Here is a 19,225-nt window from a genome sequence, read left to right on the forward strand (position 1 = left end):
ACAAAAAAAAAAGTGTCATGCTGTGTATAAAGAAACCTTCGTCTATTATGAAGAGGAAATCTCACAAAATAGTAATTTCCTGCAAAAAGGTCAAATCTGGTTAAGTGAAGAACTCCGGCACGGTGCCTCATTTTTTGGGGAAAAACCCAATTAATTTTCGCTCCATTTTTAACCAGCACTAATGTGGTCTTTCATTTTTATTCCAAAAAAAAAAAAAAAAAGATGAACCGCTCCAGGAAGCAAGTGTGAAAGCTCGTGTGTGACACACTTCCTCGGTCTCTGCTGATCTACAAACACTGGAGCCTTCGTTCAGTCTTTTTAGCTCAGGGCAAACTTAAATAAGTCATGGTAATGTGATGCAACAGGCAACAATCTGAGAACCGGACGAGGGAGGATGCGTGCTGTCAGGGAGCACGGTGATGCAAGAAATGATCCAGAAGCATAAGCTTGGAAATTAGAAATTATCACTGACTCTACTTATCATGAATATGCAAAAAAAAAAAAAATACTACTAATAAAAAATAGCCAGACTTGACTAATATATTCTTTATGCCTGATGCGAAGAACACGGTATTTAAAATCTTGGCCAGCAATTACTTTTTGTTTGCACTATTGGGTTGGCGTTCAAGCCTCAGCACCACAAAGCTGCCACTGTAGGGCCCTTAAACCCACAGCACAACTGCCCCGTGCTCGGAATTAAACATCCCAAAGATGGGATATGCAAAGAAATGAATTCCACTGTGCTGTAATATATTTGTGGCAACACCTTCTCCCAAAGTGTAACAAAACCATGTCCCCAGTCACAATCAACTTTCACCTACCTTGCATCATCCTTCATCTCGACTTTTATACGCTCTCTGAACTGCTTATTAAAAATGTAACGGCGCAAAATCCATTAAAATCAGCAACCCGTAATGCAAATGTAATCCTTTACCAAGGATTGGCCCGAGATCTTAATTGCTATTTATCCTTCTTTGTAATAAATATTTATCTTAATGAGAGTGAACCAATTTAACCAGTCACCGCCGATTATTTTCAACGTTCGTGAGAAAGAGCAATTATTCAGATTCTGCCACCACCAGAGGGGTTATAATCAAGCAGCACATAATTAGGAACCTGATAATTATACTCATTATTGGGCTCGCTTTACTTCTGACTCCCGTAGCTTCTGTTGGACCCTCGAGTCAAATGCAAAACCTGTCATTCTGTGGTTCAAGAGTTCTGGTCGGCGATGGAATATTCCTAGGAGGTTAAAAATCACTGGGAAGAATCAATGATGTAGTCCGTCGGCTCGGGCGCTTGATGATGTTTTACTCTTTGATGCCATGCACAGACATCGGTGTTGGGGGCAGTCGTGGCCTAATGATTAGAGATTCTGACTCCTAACCCGGAGGTTGTGGGTTCGAGTCTCGGGCCGGCCACGACTGAGGTGCCCTCGACCAAGGCACAAAACCCTCCCCCAACTGCTCCCCGAGGCACGGCAGCATAAATGGCTGCCCACTGCTCGGGGTGTGTGTTCACGGTGTGTGTGCACTCTGGATGGGTTAAATGCAGAGAACGAATTCTGAGCATGGGTCACCGTACTTAGCCGTAAGTCACGTCACTTTCACTTTAGTCAACAACTAACTCCAAATAATTGCAGTAACGTGATGGAAAGAAACTTCTTCTGGCTCAGGTTTTTAAATGGACAGTTGATCAGTGCATCGCAGTACCTCCAGAAAAGGACGCAAAATCGAGGAAGCGCCGATATATTCGAAGAAGCTTGCAAATTTTCCTAAACGAATTCCAGCAGATTTGGGCCGAGTCAAATACAACTTTCGTAGAAAACGATTACGTGTGTGTCTACGCTTTGGAGAACTTCGAATGAAGAATACTTTTTTGCCATTTCCATTCCAAGTAGTTTTCCATTGAAGAAGAAAAAAGAAAGAAAGAAAAGAAAAAAGAAAACGAAGCTGAACAAGCTGCATCACAAATTTTGGGATGGGGAGAGAGAGAAAAAAAAAAGCTGCAGCAAAATCAATTTTTGGTTGAAAAGCAAACTTCAAGAAATCCTAGAGGGAGTTCCATCAGCTTTTTCAATCCAATTCGATTTTCTTTGTAGAGCACTTGACAATGGAAAGGTAAAAGACATCAGAAAAAAGCGTTTTGAGGTACAAAACGGAAGCCGTCCTGTTCTGTGACACCGCAGGATTATTAGTTCTTTACAGGGTGTTAATTAGACCAATGTTTCTCAAGTTGGGGTGTTGGAACATCTAGGTATAGGTGGTGATTCCCCAAAGGTTCAGGACTACTTCTGCACATTTAAATAAGCATGTTCCTTGGATGCAGGAATTTGAATTAAGGCGCTGTACTTACGATCAGTGGTGTACTCTGTTGGGGGCACTTGTGCTGCAACCGCTTCCTCGGGCTTGGGGGTGATGGCCATGTTCCCATTCTTCTCCTGCTTTGCTTTGCGAACTAGTGCGGCCAAAGGATGGTCTGGGTCCATGACCTGTAAAGGCTGGAGTGCAAAAAGAATACACTTTCAAAACCCAGCTAACTGCCTCCACATCCTCCACCACCACCACCACCACCACCGTATATCACAAAGAAGGGTTGATTCATTTTTTTTAATGAGCCCTGATGAACTAATGTGCAGATCTTGGAAGTCTCAGCTGTGTGATACATGCGATGTACAGTATATACTGATTGCGTTCTGATTGCTAAGTTGTAGTCGTTGTTTGTTGGGGGAGGGGGTACACAAAAACTATTGGCAAAATTAGAAGCACAGGATTCTTCTTGTAATCTCCCGCCAATGAAGGTTCAAATCTACAGAAAACCTGCAGGCATTTTTTTTTTTTTTTTTTTTGGGGGGGGGGGGGGGGGGGGGGAGAGAGACGGTGTTTGATTTTGTGTTAATTTCTGTAAGAAAAGGAGTCTCGAGCAATTGTGCTTCATGTTTTTGTGTGCGTTTGGTCAACTGACATATGACCTGAACCTTACTCGGTATGCTGCGACATGGCGAACGTACAAAGATAAAACCGTACAATAATAACGATGATATAATGCCCTAATGTACAGCCTACAAGTTCATTTCCTCCAGCAACACGAGTTCCTAACAAATGCATGTCTGATTATCAGCGGCCTACAGCTTGATTATAAAGCCCTGCTTTCCTGGGAGCTGAAACACAGCAGGAATACAGAACAGAACGACGCCCGTAAGACCTATAAACTTCTCAAGCAACAGAATATCAGCATATTTGCTAAGCTAGAAGGCGATTGGTTTTTTTTTGCTTAAGAACGTGGTGCAACTGTCTGTAGCAAGTGACGCGATTTGTTTCACGCCTACGCTCACTCCGGTTTCCACCCCTAGGCCAAAGATATATGCTGTAGGAGGATTAGTTATCATCTCCGACTTGTCTGTAGTGTGTGAATGGGTGTGTGAGACATCTTGTTTGTTGCAATCAGGATGCACTCTGCCTGGTACCCAGAGTCCATTGGGACCGGTTCCAGGTTCCCATGGGATGGGATGGGATGGATGGACGGAGGGACGGATGCATGAACAGATAGATGGATGGATGGATAAAGGAAGGAAGGAAGGAAGGAAGGAAGGAAGGAAGGAAGGAAGGAAGGAAGGAAGGAAGGAAGGAAGGATGGATAAAGGAAGGAAGGATGGAAGAAAGAATGGATTGATAAAGGAAGGAAGGAAGGATGGATGGATAAAGGAAGGAAGGAAGGATGGATGGATGGATAAAGGAAGGAAGGAAGGAAGGATAAAGGAAGGAAGGAAGGATGGATGGATAAAGGAAGGAAGGATGGATGGATAAAGGAAGGAAGGAAGGATGGATGGAAGGAAGGATAGATGGATAAAGGAAGGAAGGAAGGATGGAAGGAAGGATGGATGGATAAAGGAAGGAAGGAAGGATGGATAAAGGAAGGAAAGAAGGAAGGATGGATGGATGGATGGATGGATAAAGGAAGGAAGGAAAAAAGGATGGATGGATGGATAAAGGAAGGAAGGAAAAAAGGATGGATGGATAAAGGAAGGAAGGATGGATGGATGGATAAAGGAAGGAAGGAAGGATGGATGGATAAAGGAAGGAAGGAAGGATGGATGGATAAAGGAAGGAAGGAAGGAAGGATGGATGGATAAAGGAAGGAAGGAAGGAAGGATGGATGGATAAAGGAAGGAAGGAAGGATGGATGGATAAAGGAAGGAAGGAAGGAAGGATGGATGGATGGATGGATGGATGGATGGATGGATAAAGGAAGGATGGATGGATGGATAAAGGAAGGAAGGAAGGAAGGAAGGAAGGAAGGAAGGAAGGATGGATGGATAAAGGAAGGAAGGAAGGATGGATAAAGGAAGGAAGGAAGGAAGGATGGATGGATGGATGTTACCCACTTTGTAGCCTTGAACATGCTAGAGCTGAGCTAGGTGAAACTTGCCTTCACACAGAGACGAAGCGAAACCAAGCAACAGCTACTTACTTAGACATGAGAAGTTTAAATATGACAGAAATATCCACCTTGAACAAAGGGGATTAAAGCTTGAACCTGTAGAAATTTGAAAGCAAACCACCTAAAAATCGCACCATATAGCTACAAGGCATTCTGGGGTCTCGACCACGTCCATGTTGGATCTCTAATTTAAAAATCACAGAACTTTTATTTTGAGGAGCCAACATTCTGTAAGCTCATCCTGGGCTGTTATCCCTTATGTTTGAGATTAAGCATGGTTGTAAAAATACAGCCATGTCTCTCTGTCACAACAGCGCAGCTTAACGAAAAAAAAAAAAGACAGACAGACAGACAGACAGACAGACAGAATCGAGAACGTTTTCAAAATCAAAGCATACAGAATAACTGTGCGACTTCGACAATGAATTGATTGACAATACAGATTTTTTTCCCCCTCTATTCAGACAAAAGAAACGTCTGGTCTGGAAATGAGTGTAATCACTGTTAGGGGAAATCATAGCAAGTATTTTCAAGGGTTGTCTTAATTTAAAATAAGCATTGCTTTGAGCGCTGCGTTCTCAAAATTATATAATCGCCGTGTCTTTAAAAAAAAAAAAGAGAGAGAGAAAACTTCACAAGTGTGATCAAAAGTCATTTAAATTATGACAGGAACCCTGAGAAGACTTCGTCTTATTTATCGCTTGTATAGATCTTTCGTTTCTACTGTCTTTTTAAATGCCTCCTTGCGACACAGAGCACAAAACACACGGGAAATATTAAATCAGGTAATTGAGTTGCTGTCATATAAAACTAATAGGAAAAAATAAAATAAAAAATAAATAAACAGTCAAAGCACTTTGATGCCAGATGCCTTCATAGCAGGCCCAATTATGTCAGGAAATGTGAATCTTAACATGTATTCGCAATTGATTCTACAGCGGGTGGCTTATGAATGCTGAAACCGAGGCAGGATTAAATATTAGGACACGAACATGAATGCGCTCCCTGAATGGGTGCATTAACTCCTATCTTTTGAAAGCATCTATACGGCCCATTATCATGTCTTGTATAATTTCTAAAACACTCCGTCGTGGCGGGATGTGTAAACAGTGGTTAGAGCAAAAACAGGTAAAAATTATTCGTTTGGTTATGAACTATTCACAGCCTCCAAGTATTCGACTAAAATTTGGGAACGTTTCATAACATTTGTAAAAAAAAAATAAAAAAAAAAATCCTTTGCTTGGTCATCTGACATATCTGACATACCTGACGTACATTTGATATATTTATATAGAAAATTATCTTTACATGATATCGATTAGCTATTAGCTGTAATTGTCCCCACCTCTTCCTCTTACAACACCATGGCAACCAACAAAACTTGGACTGACAAAACTACTGCCTAACAATAGGGGGAAGAAGCCCTTACCACCACCGGGAAGACCATAACACAAAATATACCCCAGGGCACAAGTGTTACCAGTAGGTGTCCCTTTTTTCTTACTCAACCAACTGGAATACCGTCGCTAGACCGCTGGACTACTCTATGAGAGCTACCACCCCCCCAAAAAAAAAGACACCCACAAGTGGTGCATGACCCAGCTGGAGTTGTACCTTCATTATTTCCTCTAGACGGGAGTTCTTCTTGGTTGCAAACAAGCTGGGATGGAGATAATTGCCATCGCAGTCATCGTCGTCATCATCGTCGTCGTCGGAATTTCCTGATTTGGAATCTGCATGTTTTTGAAATATGCAATTTTGCAAATACACTGAATTTAGTGACTATTATGTTTTTAGTATTAGTGCAGTGGGATTTTGCTGGAACTTGCCCCGAGTCTGGTCCTGTTTGCTTTCAGAGGTGGGTGTGTATCGTCCCTCCTTCATGGCTCGTAGAACGTGTTTGTAGTAGGGGTTTAGGTAATGGTCGAAGCGCAGGAAGTCGAACTGCGAGTTCCCGGCTTGCTTCGCCTTCAGCACGATCTCAAACTGGGCCCCTTGCTTGCACACAAAGTTAGCAGTACGCTCGATGATGGCGTGGGTCTTAATGGTCGCAGGCTGAAAGAAAACATCGGGTCAGAAACGACAGTGAGGGGAAACGGAATCAATTGGCATCATTGCATAGATTTAATACATCAGAACTTGATGTATGTGTGTTTAATGGTTTATGGGTCAAAATAAGTCTTTGAAAACCGATCCATAATGCAAAGAAAAAATATTTATTCTAATCTCCGATGGCAAGATATTTTTTCTTTTAGAAATTCTAAATCTTTCATATAAAAAAACAAAAAAAAACAAAACAAACAATACAAGAACCACTTGACCCCATATGGACTGAAACAAACAGACAACAAACAAACAAAAATGAAGGTGTATTCAAATCAACCCACAGTTCAGTCAACCACAAAAAAAAAAAGAAAGAAAGGAAAGGTTATTTTATTGCTTTTCAATCCTGGCAGTCTAAAAGAGACAAATTCAGTTCCGTAGCAAATAACCTTGAATTACAAAGGTGAAGAGCAACCTGTTTCGTCATGCAAAGAAAGAACCATTCTTCCTGGTGTTTGTTGTGCCGAGGCTGACACGAAAAATAAAGAGGGTGAAGAGAGGACAGCGGATTAATAATTCAGCAGAGCTGTTCAAAGGACTGGCTGACTGGCTTAAAACTAATTGGGAGTTTCGAGCTAGAGCGACTGAAGGTTTTGTTGTGGTACTCATCAGGGTTGCATTAGTAGGCGGCGTGAGAAAAATACACGGGGTCTGGTTGTTAGGCTCTGGGGTTTTTTTTGATAGGATCAATGACTGAAAATGTGAGAGAGTGATTAGGACATCTGTGCTTGAAGTCCCCGTGGCTTGAGAGCTCCGATTAAAAAGGAAAATGTGTCCGCCTACGAGAAATCTGGCTGATTTCACATTCGAGATATACCACACCCCAAGTGGATCTAAATAAACTCGATGGTGACCTTATGGAAAATTGCTGAAGCGAAGAGTTTAATGAGAAACTTTCATGACGGATTAGTGACTCCTGCCTGCACAGACACCGGGCTGGTTTGACATCTGAGAGCTTTTGGAATTATGCTGTACTAATGTGAGCCTACATGTGCCTGGGAGTCCAAGATGGCAACATGGGCATTGCTCTCTGGATGGGATGTATGGCTCTCCCCTTTCCCCTGTCAATCACAAAAAAAAAAAAAAAAAAAAAAAAAAAAAAACACTAGCCAATCGTGCAAGTCTGTGAGCTGAGCTATGCAGAAAAGGGCAGGTACAGAGCGCTCTGCTCTGACTGTGTTCCAGTGCGGTCAGGTTAGAGTTACGTGTCCCAAAAGAAGCAATTCATAACCTTCAACCTCCCGTTGTGGATGCTGGCTGGTGGTTGATGAGTGCAACCTGGTAGAGGCTAAAGGCGGAATGACTCGTTAAAACGAGTCCGGTCGTTTTCTATATCTCGTGGATATACAATCGTATTCTTGCTTACTTCCAAAAAGCTTCTGAGAAACACAGATTTGTGCTTTCAGGGGCACTAGAAGGAACGCATTATCGTCTCAAATCACATATATACAGACAGTCATCCTCAGAACTCGTGTTGTTCCCAAGGACCCCGCTGAGCTGAAAGCGACCTGTCGTCTGCATCCTGTCCGCGTAAATGGAATGTTTCACTCTCGTTCCATTCTCTCCGTGCTAAGCCACGTCAAACACGGCAACTCCGAAAGGTCATCAAAACCTCTTCGGACACTAAACTTCTCTGCATGACGAATTTGCACCGTGCAGCTTGAGCCGAGCGTCCGTGAGAAACGGCTTACGCTTCTTCGTTTCGTGAGGTCTTCAGACGCCCGAGTACAATTTTCCAGTCGCTCGCGTCACTTTGACTTTAAAAGATTTTACATTTTTTAAATGTAAATGGACTGGCAAAATATCAAGGCTTTAAGTGGAATGGTATAGTTTTGAAATTTTGCCAAGGAATTTACATTTCTACATTTTTTTTTGCAGACTGCATGAAAGCTTAAACGTGATATTTTAAGTGGACGTGATTCGAGCTGTGCAGTACAGCTTCGGGTTCTGTCTGTAATTTCGGAGCTCTTTAAATTCACCAGATGGACGATTACCCACATAACATTCAACGGAGTGCAAAAGTTTGCATCCCACTTAGCAGGTAGATGTAAAAATGTAGAAAGGTCCCTATACTTTAAAAGGTTCCCCATAAACAGATTACACGCTTGCGGTAAAATTTCATCATAGCACTTTTTTATTTTAGTTTTATCTTCGTTTGCGCAAAAGTTTGAACCCATGCTGACATGCTCCAGTTCATTTATTTGAACGCTCTTTCTCAGAGTGCCTTAAAACACTCATTAGATGTTTACTGGAAATCTTATTTATGCATGAAAAGTTCAAACGCACTTAAACTCTTGAACAGTTTTGCTCTGCTTTGGGAGCAGAAGGATCAGGAAAAAAAGGGCTTTTACGAGTTCCCCAAAATAAAAAATATTCACCATTTGGAGAGCTGTGGAAGAATATTAAAAGATATGATAACATTTATGGTCCTTAAAGAAGGCCCAAGAGATTCCTATAAGTGCAAAGCAAACAGCAAGAGATGTTTTTTTGAGTAGCAAATGGGAAAAAACAAAATCCATTTAAATGACATTAATCTGATTAATATTATACTAAAATCTGTGATAATGAAGCATCTGGTCTAATTCACAGCAGGTCCCTGCGTGTTAAAACGTATTAATCTTATTCATTAAAACTGAAATCTGTAATCATTACAACTATTAAAACTGAAGCTGTAAACAGATTTTTCTTTAAATCAGATGTTATACTTTTAAAAATGTATTTTTCCCCACTTAAGTCTGGGGCAATTGGATGTCTGCTGTTGGTGATCGTCACAAACAAAGAACCAGAACCCGGTAAGCTTGGAAAAACTTGGAAGTGGATTTAAGACCATCCCGATATTAAAAAAAGATCATTTCATTTCTGATTATTAATGAATTTCTCCGGTTTTGTTTGGTAAAAACCTCGTATATGTTTTCATGCGATCTAAACTGGCCTCCTCTGAAACAGGAAGCAAAAAAAAATTATTATTTTTTATAAAAGTTTGGACACCCCTGACTTTATATATAGCAGCTAAAAGAATCAGTATAAAAAAAAAAAGTCACATGTTACTGTGGTGTGCTCCTGGTATGTACTGTAGTGGTAGTAAATGTGCTTCAAGGAAAGACAACGTGATGTAGGAACATGGTCATGGGCTCACGTTGTCTTCAAGGAAAGACAACGTGATGTAGGAACATGGTCATGGGCTCCTGAGGCTCAAGTGAAAATTAGCCCTTCAGGTGCAGTCCTACAGAAGAGCTGAAAAAGTTCATGCTGGCTTTTACAGAAAGGTGTCAAAACACAAGGTGCGTCACAGCTTGCTTTGGACAAGGAGCGAGGACTTCGTTTTGGCGAGCGCTGAGTAAAAACCGATTCACTTCACCTTTATGTGATATTAGTGAGCAGGTCGGCTCAGATCGGCTGCTCTACCTGATTTAAAATAATAATAATAATAATAATAATAATAATTGTGTCCGTATTTCTGTATCCAACTTCTGAAAATTTGTATTTTAATAATATAATCTATAATAGAAATATTTAGTAACATATTATATAAATATGATATATATTATATAGTAATACACTTTATAAGTATGATATTTTCTGATCTACTTAAAGTTAACATTTCCTTCACCAGTGCCTTCATTTTATCCTTTTGTTTTGTTCTTTTCTCTACTATCGACTTTTTTTTCTCTATGTGTTCAAGGACGGTCGTAAAAATCTTTGCGCTGCGTGTCGTACTCTGCACGATTGTGCGTGTCGCCGAATAAAATTCGAAATTGGAAAAATAAAGCTTTTTTTTTTTTAAATAATATACATTACGGAATTAGAATTAAAGCATTGAAAATGATGAACAAAGCATGCTGGGCTTGCAGCACACTGTATAACTGCTGCTTCTCTCTAAATGATGATGTTAAGAGTTACTATTCAGGCCTTGCGGCTCCTCAAAATCTTGTTGTTAAATCTTACCAGCTCTACGTCGGAGGGTATGATCAATCCGGGGGGGGCTACGAACGGCTCTTCGCCGCCTTCTTCCTGAGGATCGGACTCTGAAGGGATGAGAAGATATGGAGTTGTGAGAGGGAGAAAATAAGAGAAAGAGAATTGAAAGGGCAAGATGCCTGAAGCACTAGAGCCACTTGAAGTTTCACTCTTAATTACTGTCAGTTCTATCAGATGTGCTTCTTCTTTTCAGCTTGACAGGGCTGACCGTGACGCCGCACGAACAATTAGTCTACCGTAGGGTCTTTTTTTGAATGCTGAGAGAAGAGGGTTTTTTTTTTTTTTTTTAAACCAAAACAGTGTCCTGTTTTATTAATCTGATTTAAGAATCTGAATCCCAAAAAGTTTTCCTGCGAGTAGTGTAAGGTAAAAAAAAAAAATCCTTATCTTTCTTTCGGCTCACATCGGAGACACTGCGAGTCGATTCCGTAAAAGAGTCGATACTGATTCCTGAATGTTAGCTGCTTCCTAAATCGCATTTTTATGCGTTATGCACCATTGTGTAGTAAAACAGTTTGAGTAGAGCGTTCACACTGAAATCTACAAGAAGTGCACTTTAGGTACCTGGATAATGCGAAGTGTGGAATGCTGGACACGTCATGTTCTCAACACACACTTTACTTGATATTTACATTTCCAGCTTTTGTCAGACGTCCTTATCCAGAGCGACTTACATTATCTTATGTTATACAACTGAGCGATTGAGGGGCCCTGCAGTGGCAACTTGGTGGACCTGGGATTCGAACCAATGACCTTCCGATCAGTAGTCGAACACCTTAACCATTGAGCTAGCACATCCCCAGCTACAGCTACAACGTAAGTGCACAGATCACGGTCAGTCAAGCCTCGAGTCGATTCCAAATGCTGAAAATGATCCACAAACGTGGCAAACAAGTTTCATTTTGGATTTCTCTCAGTATTATTCGTTTAAGTCTCCGATTAATCGAGGTAGCGATTCAGCTCACTGGTCGTTTGGTTACTTTAAGCCTAGTTAAGAGTTCAGTAGTAACTCAGAAGCAGTATTTTAATCTATGGCTGAATTTTTTATGCTGGAAAATATTGCTTCTACCTACAAGCTACTAAACAAAACTTTAACTCTTTAAGGTCATTAACTACAATCCAATATTACTGACATTCTCAGCTGAACTGCTGCATTTCAGGCTCTGATTTGTTCAGCTTCGTCCAGTAAAATGCCTGAATGTAATCCGATATCCACCGTCTATCTCCATATAAAATACCAATTTAATACATCTTGCGATTTCTAACACACTGAATTCGAGCGAAAACAAAGTAAGGCTATGTTTGGAATGCTAGAAATACGTGCAAAAAAATTAGAAAAAAATAACTAAACATTTAACGAATTGAGAGATGGCCCAACTGCCTAGCCATCTGCTGAGGAACGTTCGTTTTACTGGCGAGGAACTGACTCGATCCGGCCAACATGTTCTTCTACATCAATAATTTAAGACGACAGAAAAGGAAGTGCTCGCTGCCACTCCTGCCAAATAATTGAGGAAAACCTCTATTTTGGATGGAAGAATAACGCCGGGTCCGTCGCTCTGCCGGTGTGACGACGACGCAGATGAATAGACCTGACCCTCAAACCTTTGCCAAGGCTTTCTTTTGGAAAATTAAAAGCCTGGTCATACTGGTTTATGAAGCAAAAAAAAAAAATGGATGCTTGGATTTCAAGAATACAACAAATGCTATGTCAAACAGAGCTTGTGTCGCTGGAAGGTGTTGGACGTAGAGTAAATCAAATGAATAAATTACACACAGTTGAGGACTATCGAATTTGAATAAATGTTAAAGCCGTGTTTCTTGATCCTGCTGATCCTAATGGAGTGTAAGGAAGGATACGAAGAAGGAGAAAATAAACCTGGGCATCGCTATTTATTCAACAAGCAGACCATTAGTGTGCTACAGCTCTGCATGCTGGTCTTGAGCAGTCTTTGCTGTTTAACTTGTGCCATTGAAATCCTCTGCGGATCTTTTTATTTATTTATTTATTTATTTATTTATTTATTTATTTATTTATTAAAACCTTGGGAAAATGACACCTCATTTGACTTCAGAGCGTTTGAATAATTCATCATCAAGGTCTGTGTATATGCATGGGCATATTTGCATGTTTTCAAGGGCCTGGTTACTGTTTATCTACTGAGAAATGACCTAAAGATTAGTTTGAAGAGTTCGTGCGAGGGCTTGGATGACTTGTTAAATGTTGTGTGCTGTTTGTGTACGTGTGCTTTAGGTGTTATGGACAGCAAAAATAAGAATATAAATAAAAAAAAGAAAAGTATTCTTTCAAGTTAAACAGTCATCCTGTGCTAATTTGTACTCCGTCCAGTTAAACGTTCTCTAAAACATATTTTGTTATGCAGCCAGAGGTTTATATGAGGATGTGATGGTTCAGTGGTTAAGGCTTTGGGTTACTGATCAGAAGGTCGGGGGGTTCAAGCCCACAAGCTGCTGAGACGTCAACGTTGGGTCCTTGAGCAAGGCGCTTAATCTCACCTGCTCCAGGGGCGCCGTACTGCGCTCTGACCCCAGGCTCATAATAACCTGGGATATACGACAGCTTAAAAGCATTTCACTGCTTGTCGTACTCTGTATGTGACAAGTTCTTTTTTTTGCCAAGTTTGATCTGCTTAATAATCGCTACTCTTCTCAGAAGCGGGATGCGTGTTCATTCCACCACGAGAGGATTAAAAAGGTCAGGCACTAACCTGGAACACAGTTGCCATACCCGTTCATCCCAGTGGTCTCGGTGGAGTTGAGGTCAGGGGTCTCTACAAGCCACTCATGTTCTTCTGCGCTAAACTTTGTCCTTTTACACCAAACTCTTCCATTTTTTTTTAATAAAAGCCTTTATTTTGTCACATGTTACATAACGGTGAAATTCTTTTTTCGCATATCCCAACTTTGGAGGTTGGGGTCAGAGCACAGGGTCAGCCATGATACAGCACACCTTTAGCAAAGAGGGTTAAGGGCCTCGATCAAGGGCCCAACAGTGGCAGCTTTGCAGTACTGGGGCTTGAACCCTGATCCTCCAACCAACAACCCAGAGCCTTATTTTGTAGTATAAATAGTGTAAGAAGTGTTAGGGATAGTGTTAGTAGTCATAAGAATGATGTAGTTTATTCAACTGAAAAAGTGTCGCAGCTTTGCTTATGTAGTGGAATAGGGGCGGGGCTACCAGGCGCTGCTGCTGGATGCAAAAACATTTTTCAAAGATAGCAGACGAAAGTCCGGTGGACTAGATTAATATTTATATTTACAGAATTTAGCAGACACTCACAGAGTGACTCACATTTTTATCTCAGTTTATACACCTCAGCAATTGAGGGTTAAGGGCCTTGCTCAGGGGCCCTGCAGTGGCAACTTGGTGGACCTGGGATTCGAACCAATGACCTTCCGATCAGTAGTGGAATACCTTAACCACCGAGCTACCACATCCCCCAAGACTAGATGACTTACAGGTGAATATATTAGTCTTTGTAATAGCCTTTGTTTGTGTTTTATTGTGTGTGTGTGTGTGTGTGTGTGTGTGTGTGTGTGTGTGTGTGTGTGTGTGTGTGTGTGTGTGCGTGTGCGTGTGTGCGTTTCCTCACCGTTGTCTTTGTCCTCTTCCTCAGTGGGCTGCGAGGGGTCATAGTAATCAGCACTGTAGCGGAAAGCCACTGCGTTGTAGGAACCTTCATCAGCCAAAGCCTCACTTAGCCTTTTATATTCCTCTTCTGCACAACATAGGAGAGCATGGGAGAAAAAAAAAAAAAAAACACCTGCGTTACATAAAACTCCGACATCAGTGCTGGAAATTCCAACAAATCATCTACATACGTAACTAAACGATGAGGTCGTTCTGTCAAACAGAGCTTAAGTTAAGCGTGTAGTGAGATGAGAATTCTGCAATTACGCACTTCAGTATTCACACCTCATGTTTATCCGGACTCAAGCTGTGCGTGTGCAGTGCAAGTGGCTCAGTTATCGCTACTGAGGCTTGGAAGTAAATGTCCTTCTGGTGTAAATATCGACTGGTGCAGGACGCAGCAATGACAAGTTCTGGACTATACAGTGCCCTAATGATATACTACGCAAATCCACTTGGCTTAATTAAAGTACTAACTGATAATAATAAAAATAAAAGCTGCTTTGTCCTTTAATAAACAGTTATATACTCTTTGATCCATGATGTCAAAATTATCTTCATAACCTTGTTGTTTCATTCTGGTCAGTTTTGTTTACATTAGTAAGGTAAGGTAAGGTAAGGTATGGTGAGGTAAGGTATGGTGAGGTGAGGTAAGGTATGGTGAGGTAAGGTATGGTGAGGTAAGGTATGGTGAGGTGAGGTAAGGTATGGTGAGGTAAGGTATGGTGAGGTGAGGTAAGGTATGGTGAGGTAAGGTATGGTGAGGTGAGGTAAGGTATGGTGAGGTACAATAAGGTAAGGTACGGTATGATAAGGTTAGGTAAGGTATGGTGAGGTGAGATAAGGTATGGTAAGGTGAGGTAAGGTATGGTGAGGTAAGGTATGGTATAAGATGGGATGGTATGGTTATGGTATGGTAAGCTACAATAAGCTAAGGTACGGTATAAGGTGAGGTAAGGTATGGTAAGGTGAGGTAAGGTAAGGTATGGTAAGGTACAATAAGGTATGGTAAGGTATGGTAAGGTATGGTAAGCTACTATAAGGTAAGGTATGGTATGGTAAGGTGAGGTAAGGTATGGTGAGGTAAGGTACGGTATGATAAGGCACTTTATTGACAAAGTATAAAACAATGAATGAATTCAAGTTAGAAGTAAAAAAATAAATAAATAAATAAATAAAAGATTACTAAGAATAAAGAGAGTACAATGTGAAAAGAAATCTACAGGATTTCACATAAGTGTAATGGTTAACTTGGTTATCTAAATGTATTATTGAGATGTTCTTTATTGCAGATGGGTTAAAAATATATTCCACATTTAAAAGTAACAAGGTGCACTATATTGCATGTCACAGCAAAGATTTTGTGTAGGGTAAATTGGCTTAGAGAGTAGTAGCTTAAAAGTTGTAGTCTTTGATCTGCAGGGGGTGAGGGGGTGATGGCAGCTACAGCTTTCCAAAAAAAAGCTGCACTTTAGTCTGTTTGCGTGCGACTTGATGGCTCTGTATCTTTTCCCAGATAGTAAGGGAACAAACATTAATCATAAAAACAGAATTGTGCAACAACTTGTGCTGGTATATAATGAGCGGTTGATTATAATAATGAAAAAAAAATTCTTGTTTTTTTTTTTAAATAGTACATTTGCATTTATCTGCCAAACCGTTTTTATTCATAATCGTGCACAGAAAAGCTTTTAGACCCGATCTAGCCTGTGATATGTGAATGCATCCAAAATGGTAAAAGCCATGCAGACTCTGTACCTTGCCTGGCCTCCTCTTCCAGTAGGTCAGTGTGCAAGGCCAGGTATCTCTCCTCATCGCACAGAGCTTCGATCCTCGCTTCTTCTTCAGAAAGCTGGTAGTTCTGATTCCACGAGTCTGCGTCGTACTCCGAAAGGTCATGTAAATGACCACGGCCGTCGTATCTGCAAAACAAACTGCTTGATTAGACGGGAAATCGGCCAAAGAAGTGCACACACAGAAGAAATACTCACCGCGTCGTGAGAGCCTGAAGGTAAAAGACTTTTAAAACCAAAACTATTTCTCTTACAAGGCAACTGCACAGTCCCTGGGAGGCAAAAGAAATAAGCATCGCTACTGCAACATTTTGGGTGTACAGGTACAGACGGAAAAAAAGGCTTTTTTTTTCCTACTATAGACGTACAATCCAATTCTTGACTAAGCATTTAAAAGTTTCAAAAGCCCTGGAGACAAACAAACAAAAAAAAAAAAAAAAAAAAAAAAGAGCAACTTTCTTCTTACCTTACACAGTTTCAAAAAAGCTTGTACCCTTGTACGTCACTCAACTTTTTTTTTAATGATATCTGACGTCATCATTCTTACTTCTATTGTAAAATGGTACATCCACACAAGCCCGAGCACATAAATACCTATCCGCAAGAACCCATATGGACGATTTTTTCCTGCGCTTGCTCCTCTATTCCACTTCTCAGTTCCAGTCTCTTCGTCGAAAGAGAGAAGTGGGCGGCGAGGTGGCAATTGGGGGCCTGGCAGGACCCCTTAGCCTTAATTGCTGAGAAAATAAGGTCTGGGTTACGTGATAGAGAGACACACACATACACATTGGAAACAGGGAACAGATCCACGTGTATTAAGGTGGCTTCTTGCGAAGACTTTTAGAGAACATGTACAAGAGTGTAGATGGGTTCAATGATAATGAAATAAAATTGACGAAAAAAAGTCACTGCTGTGATCTTATTTATTATAAGGTAACATTTTATGAGCACCACCTTAATACACAGACTGATTTGACAAAGTTGCAGTTACAGCAGAGGAATTTGCTTTGGCTTGAACTTAAATCCACTTCAACATCTGATATTTGGAAACTTTACAATTGAAAATAAATTGGACTTGTTCGTTCCCAAAAGTTTTGTACTTCGTTGCTAGATTGTGCCATTAACATGTCTCTTGCTACCTGTTAAGACACGGGTTCCCAACCTTTGTCCTGACGTACCTACCAGCGTCCTGCTTGTTTTAAGCGTTTTAGCGGCTACGCGTGACCGTAGGACGGCATTAATACAGACAACATCCCGTACAAAATGACACAGGCTATGAAACTCGACTTACCCTTTAAACTGCTATCTAGTTTTTGAAGCAAACCTGTAACAGAGGGTTGAGGGTCAACATACTCAACACTGACCTACATTCTAGCAGCTCGTTTTGAGACATATCTTCTAAAGTAGGTGTTTCTGTCTGGATTCAGACTGTCCAAAAATCAATCAATCAATCAATAAATAAAGCCAGACAACTAGAGCAAAGATACACTTTCTAGATCTGCAGACACATATTTCATTTAATTCCGATTGATTACTTCTTGTTGGATGTGTGGGGCAGCGTGATACCTGCCCCAACGTTCCTCAGTTACCGCTCGCTGTAGATACTCTATGGAGGACGAAACATGCAGGACAGATGAATACTCCAGGACGAGGAAGTGGAATCATCTTATCGGTGTTACAACGATATTAAACCTTTACAACGATCCTAAAATTTCGTTTTAGGTTAAAATGCATGAGTGAGATCAGTTACTCCAAAGCAAATTCCACATGCACTGAGATGCCCAGACTTCCCTCAAGTCAGATGTAATGACAACACAAAGTCCTGTTGAAAAATAACACACATCTGTAGACTCTAGGGATGTGTTGAGGGAGAGACTGTACATCTTTGTATCATAGTGTTAGCTAGAACACATCAACTAAACTGAAAGACTTTCTAACACGAATTTCGTCTCGCAGGACAGCATCTTCGGCTTTAAACAGTAATAACAACAACAACAACAAACAGGCCAAGTTATCTCGATCAGGTTGTTTATTTATATTCTGACGCATGTCACTTCAACCGGAGGCCCACAGCTGCAAAAAGCAAGATCCGAGAGTCTTCGGAAGACATTTAAAGTAGGGAGTTTAAAGTAAGATTTCCCTTTTAAGGTTTGTTTAACCGACCTATCGATCATGAGCTTGTTGTCTCCCATCCACGGGATCAGGTGTTTGCCCTGCTCGTGGTATGTGGCCCTCTCATCGTCCCGAAACAGCTTGCACGCGTAGCCGAACACCAGCAACTCGGCGTACTTGCTGCTAGCGCCGTCCTCCTTCGGCGGTTTGTCCACTTTACTCGGTCCTCTGCGATACATTTCCCACTGAGGTTCGAGCCTAAACACCTACCCGAACAACATAAATATAACCAGCTGGAAATTCTTCCGTTTTAAAACGAACAACTATCAGGAATAGCCTGTTAGCTGCTAGCTGCTAGCTGCTATGTTCAAAACACTACAGTTGTCGCTCTCTCGGCTTGAGCATATCTGGGCTTTTACCTCCTTCGCGTATTCGTTATTTTGCTTTTATACACCGTTTTGTTTTTTTGAAAATATTTTCACTGGTATGAAAAAAAGATAGTCATTATTTCATTATTAAATGATAGTTATTATTGCAATCCCTGTTTACACGAGTTTGATGTATCCAAACGCACATCGTGTCGAAAGTGCTGACACTAATTTAAAAAGGTAGGTTTTTTACTAAAGCCATGCGGCCTTTCCGGAGTAATTGGCAGAAGGCGCGAGACTTAATAATAATAATAATAATAATAATAATAATAATAATAATATAATAATAATAATATAACACACTTTGAAATTTAGATAATCATTTTAAAGAGCAAATATTCCAAAAATAAAAAAAATTATATATTTAAGTTTTTAATAAATAAATAAACAAATAAATACTTTAATAATAATAATGATAAATATTCTGTAAAGTTTTCTGTTCACTTTACATGTTTTTTTTACAAATTGATCAAATGAATGAAGAGATTACTGTAATAATAACAATAATAATAATGACGATAATAATAAGAATAATGATTATTATTATCATTATTCTTATTATTATCGTCATTATTATTATTATCATTATTATTATATAACACACTTTGAAATTAAGATAATTCTTTTAAAGAGCAAATATTCCAAATATCTAAAAAAAAAAAATAAATTAAATTGCCATGTTTATGTTTTTTCTATTCAGTATGAATATTCAATTTTAT

The 19,225-nt window shown here is 40.2% G+C and overlaps 1 protein-coding gene across 1 annotated transcript in view; it reads right to left on the reverse strand.

The window, feature by feature from the left end:
* LOC113661751 (splicing factor SWAP) overlaps window positions 1-18,643 on the reverse strand; it is a 95,825-nt gene extending 77,182 nt beyond the window's left edge. Inside the window, exons 1-7 of the mRNA XM_027176182.2 lie at window positions 18,130-18,643; window positions 15,932-16,095; window positions 14,136-14,261; window positions 10,489-10,568; window positions 6,270-6,495; window positions 6,055-6,173; window positions 2,356-2,500 (exon numbers count right to left, since the gene is read on the reverse strand). Of these exons, the coding sequence (XP_027031983.2) occupies window positions 2,356-2,500; window positions 6,055-6,173; window positions 6,270-6,495; window positions 10,489-10,568; window positions 14,136-14,261; window positions 15,932-16,095; window positions 18,130-18,317 (1,048 nt within the window). The 5' untranslated portion in view covers window positions 18,318-18,643. The remainder of the gene's footprint in view (window positions 1-2,355; window positions 2,501-6,054; window positions 6,174-6,269; window positions 6,496-10,488; window positions 10,569-14,135; window positions 14,262-15,931; window positions 16,096-18,129) is intronic.
* Window positions 18,644-19,225: the final 582 nt, after the last annotated feature.

Source organism: Tachysurus fulvidraco, chromosome 21 (genome assembly GCF_022655615.1).
Source record: "Tachysurus fulvidraco isolate hzauxx_2018 chromosome 21, HZAU_PFXX_2.0, whole genome shotgun sequence".
NCBI lineage: Eukaryota > Metazoa > Chordata > Actinopteri > Siluriformes > Bagridae > Tachysurus > Tachysurus fulvidraco.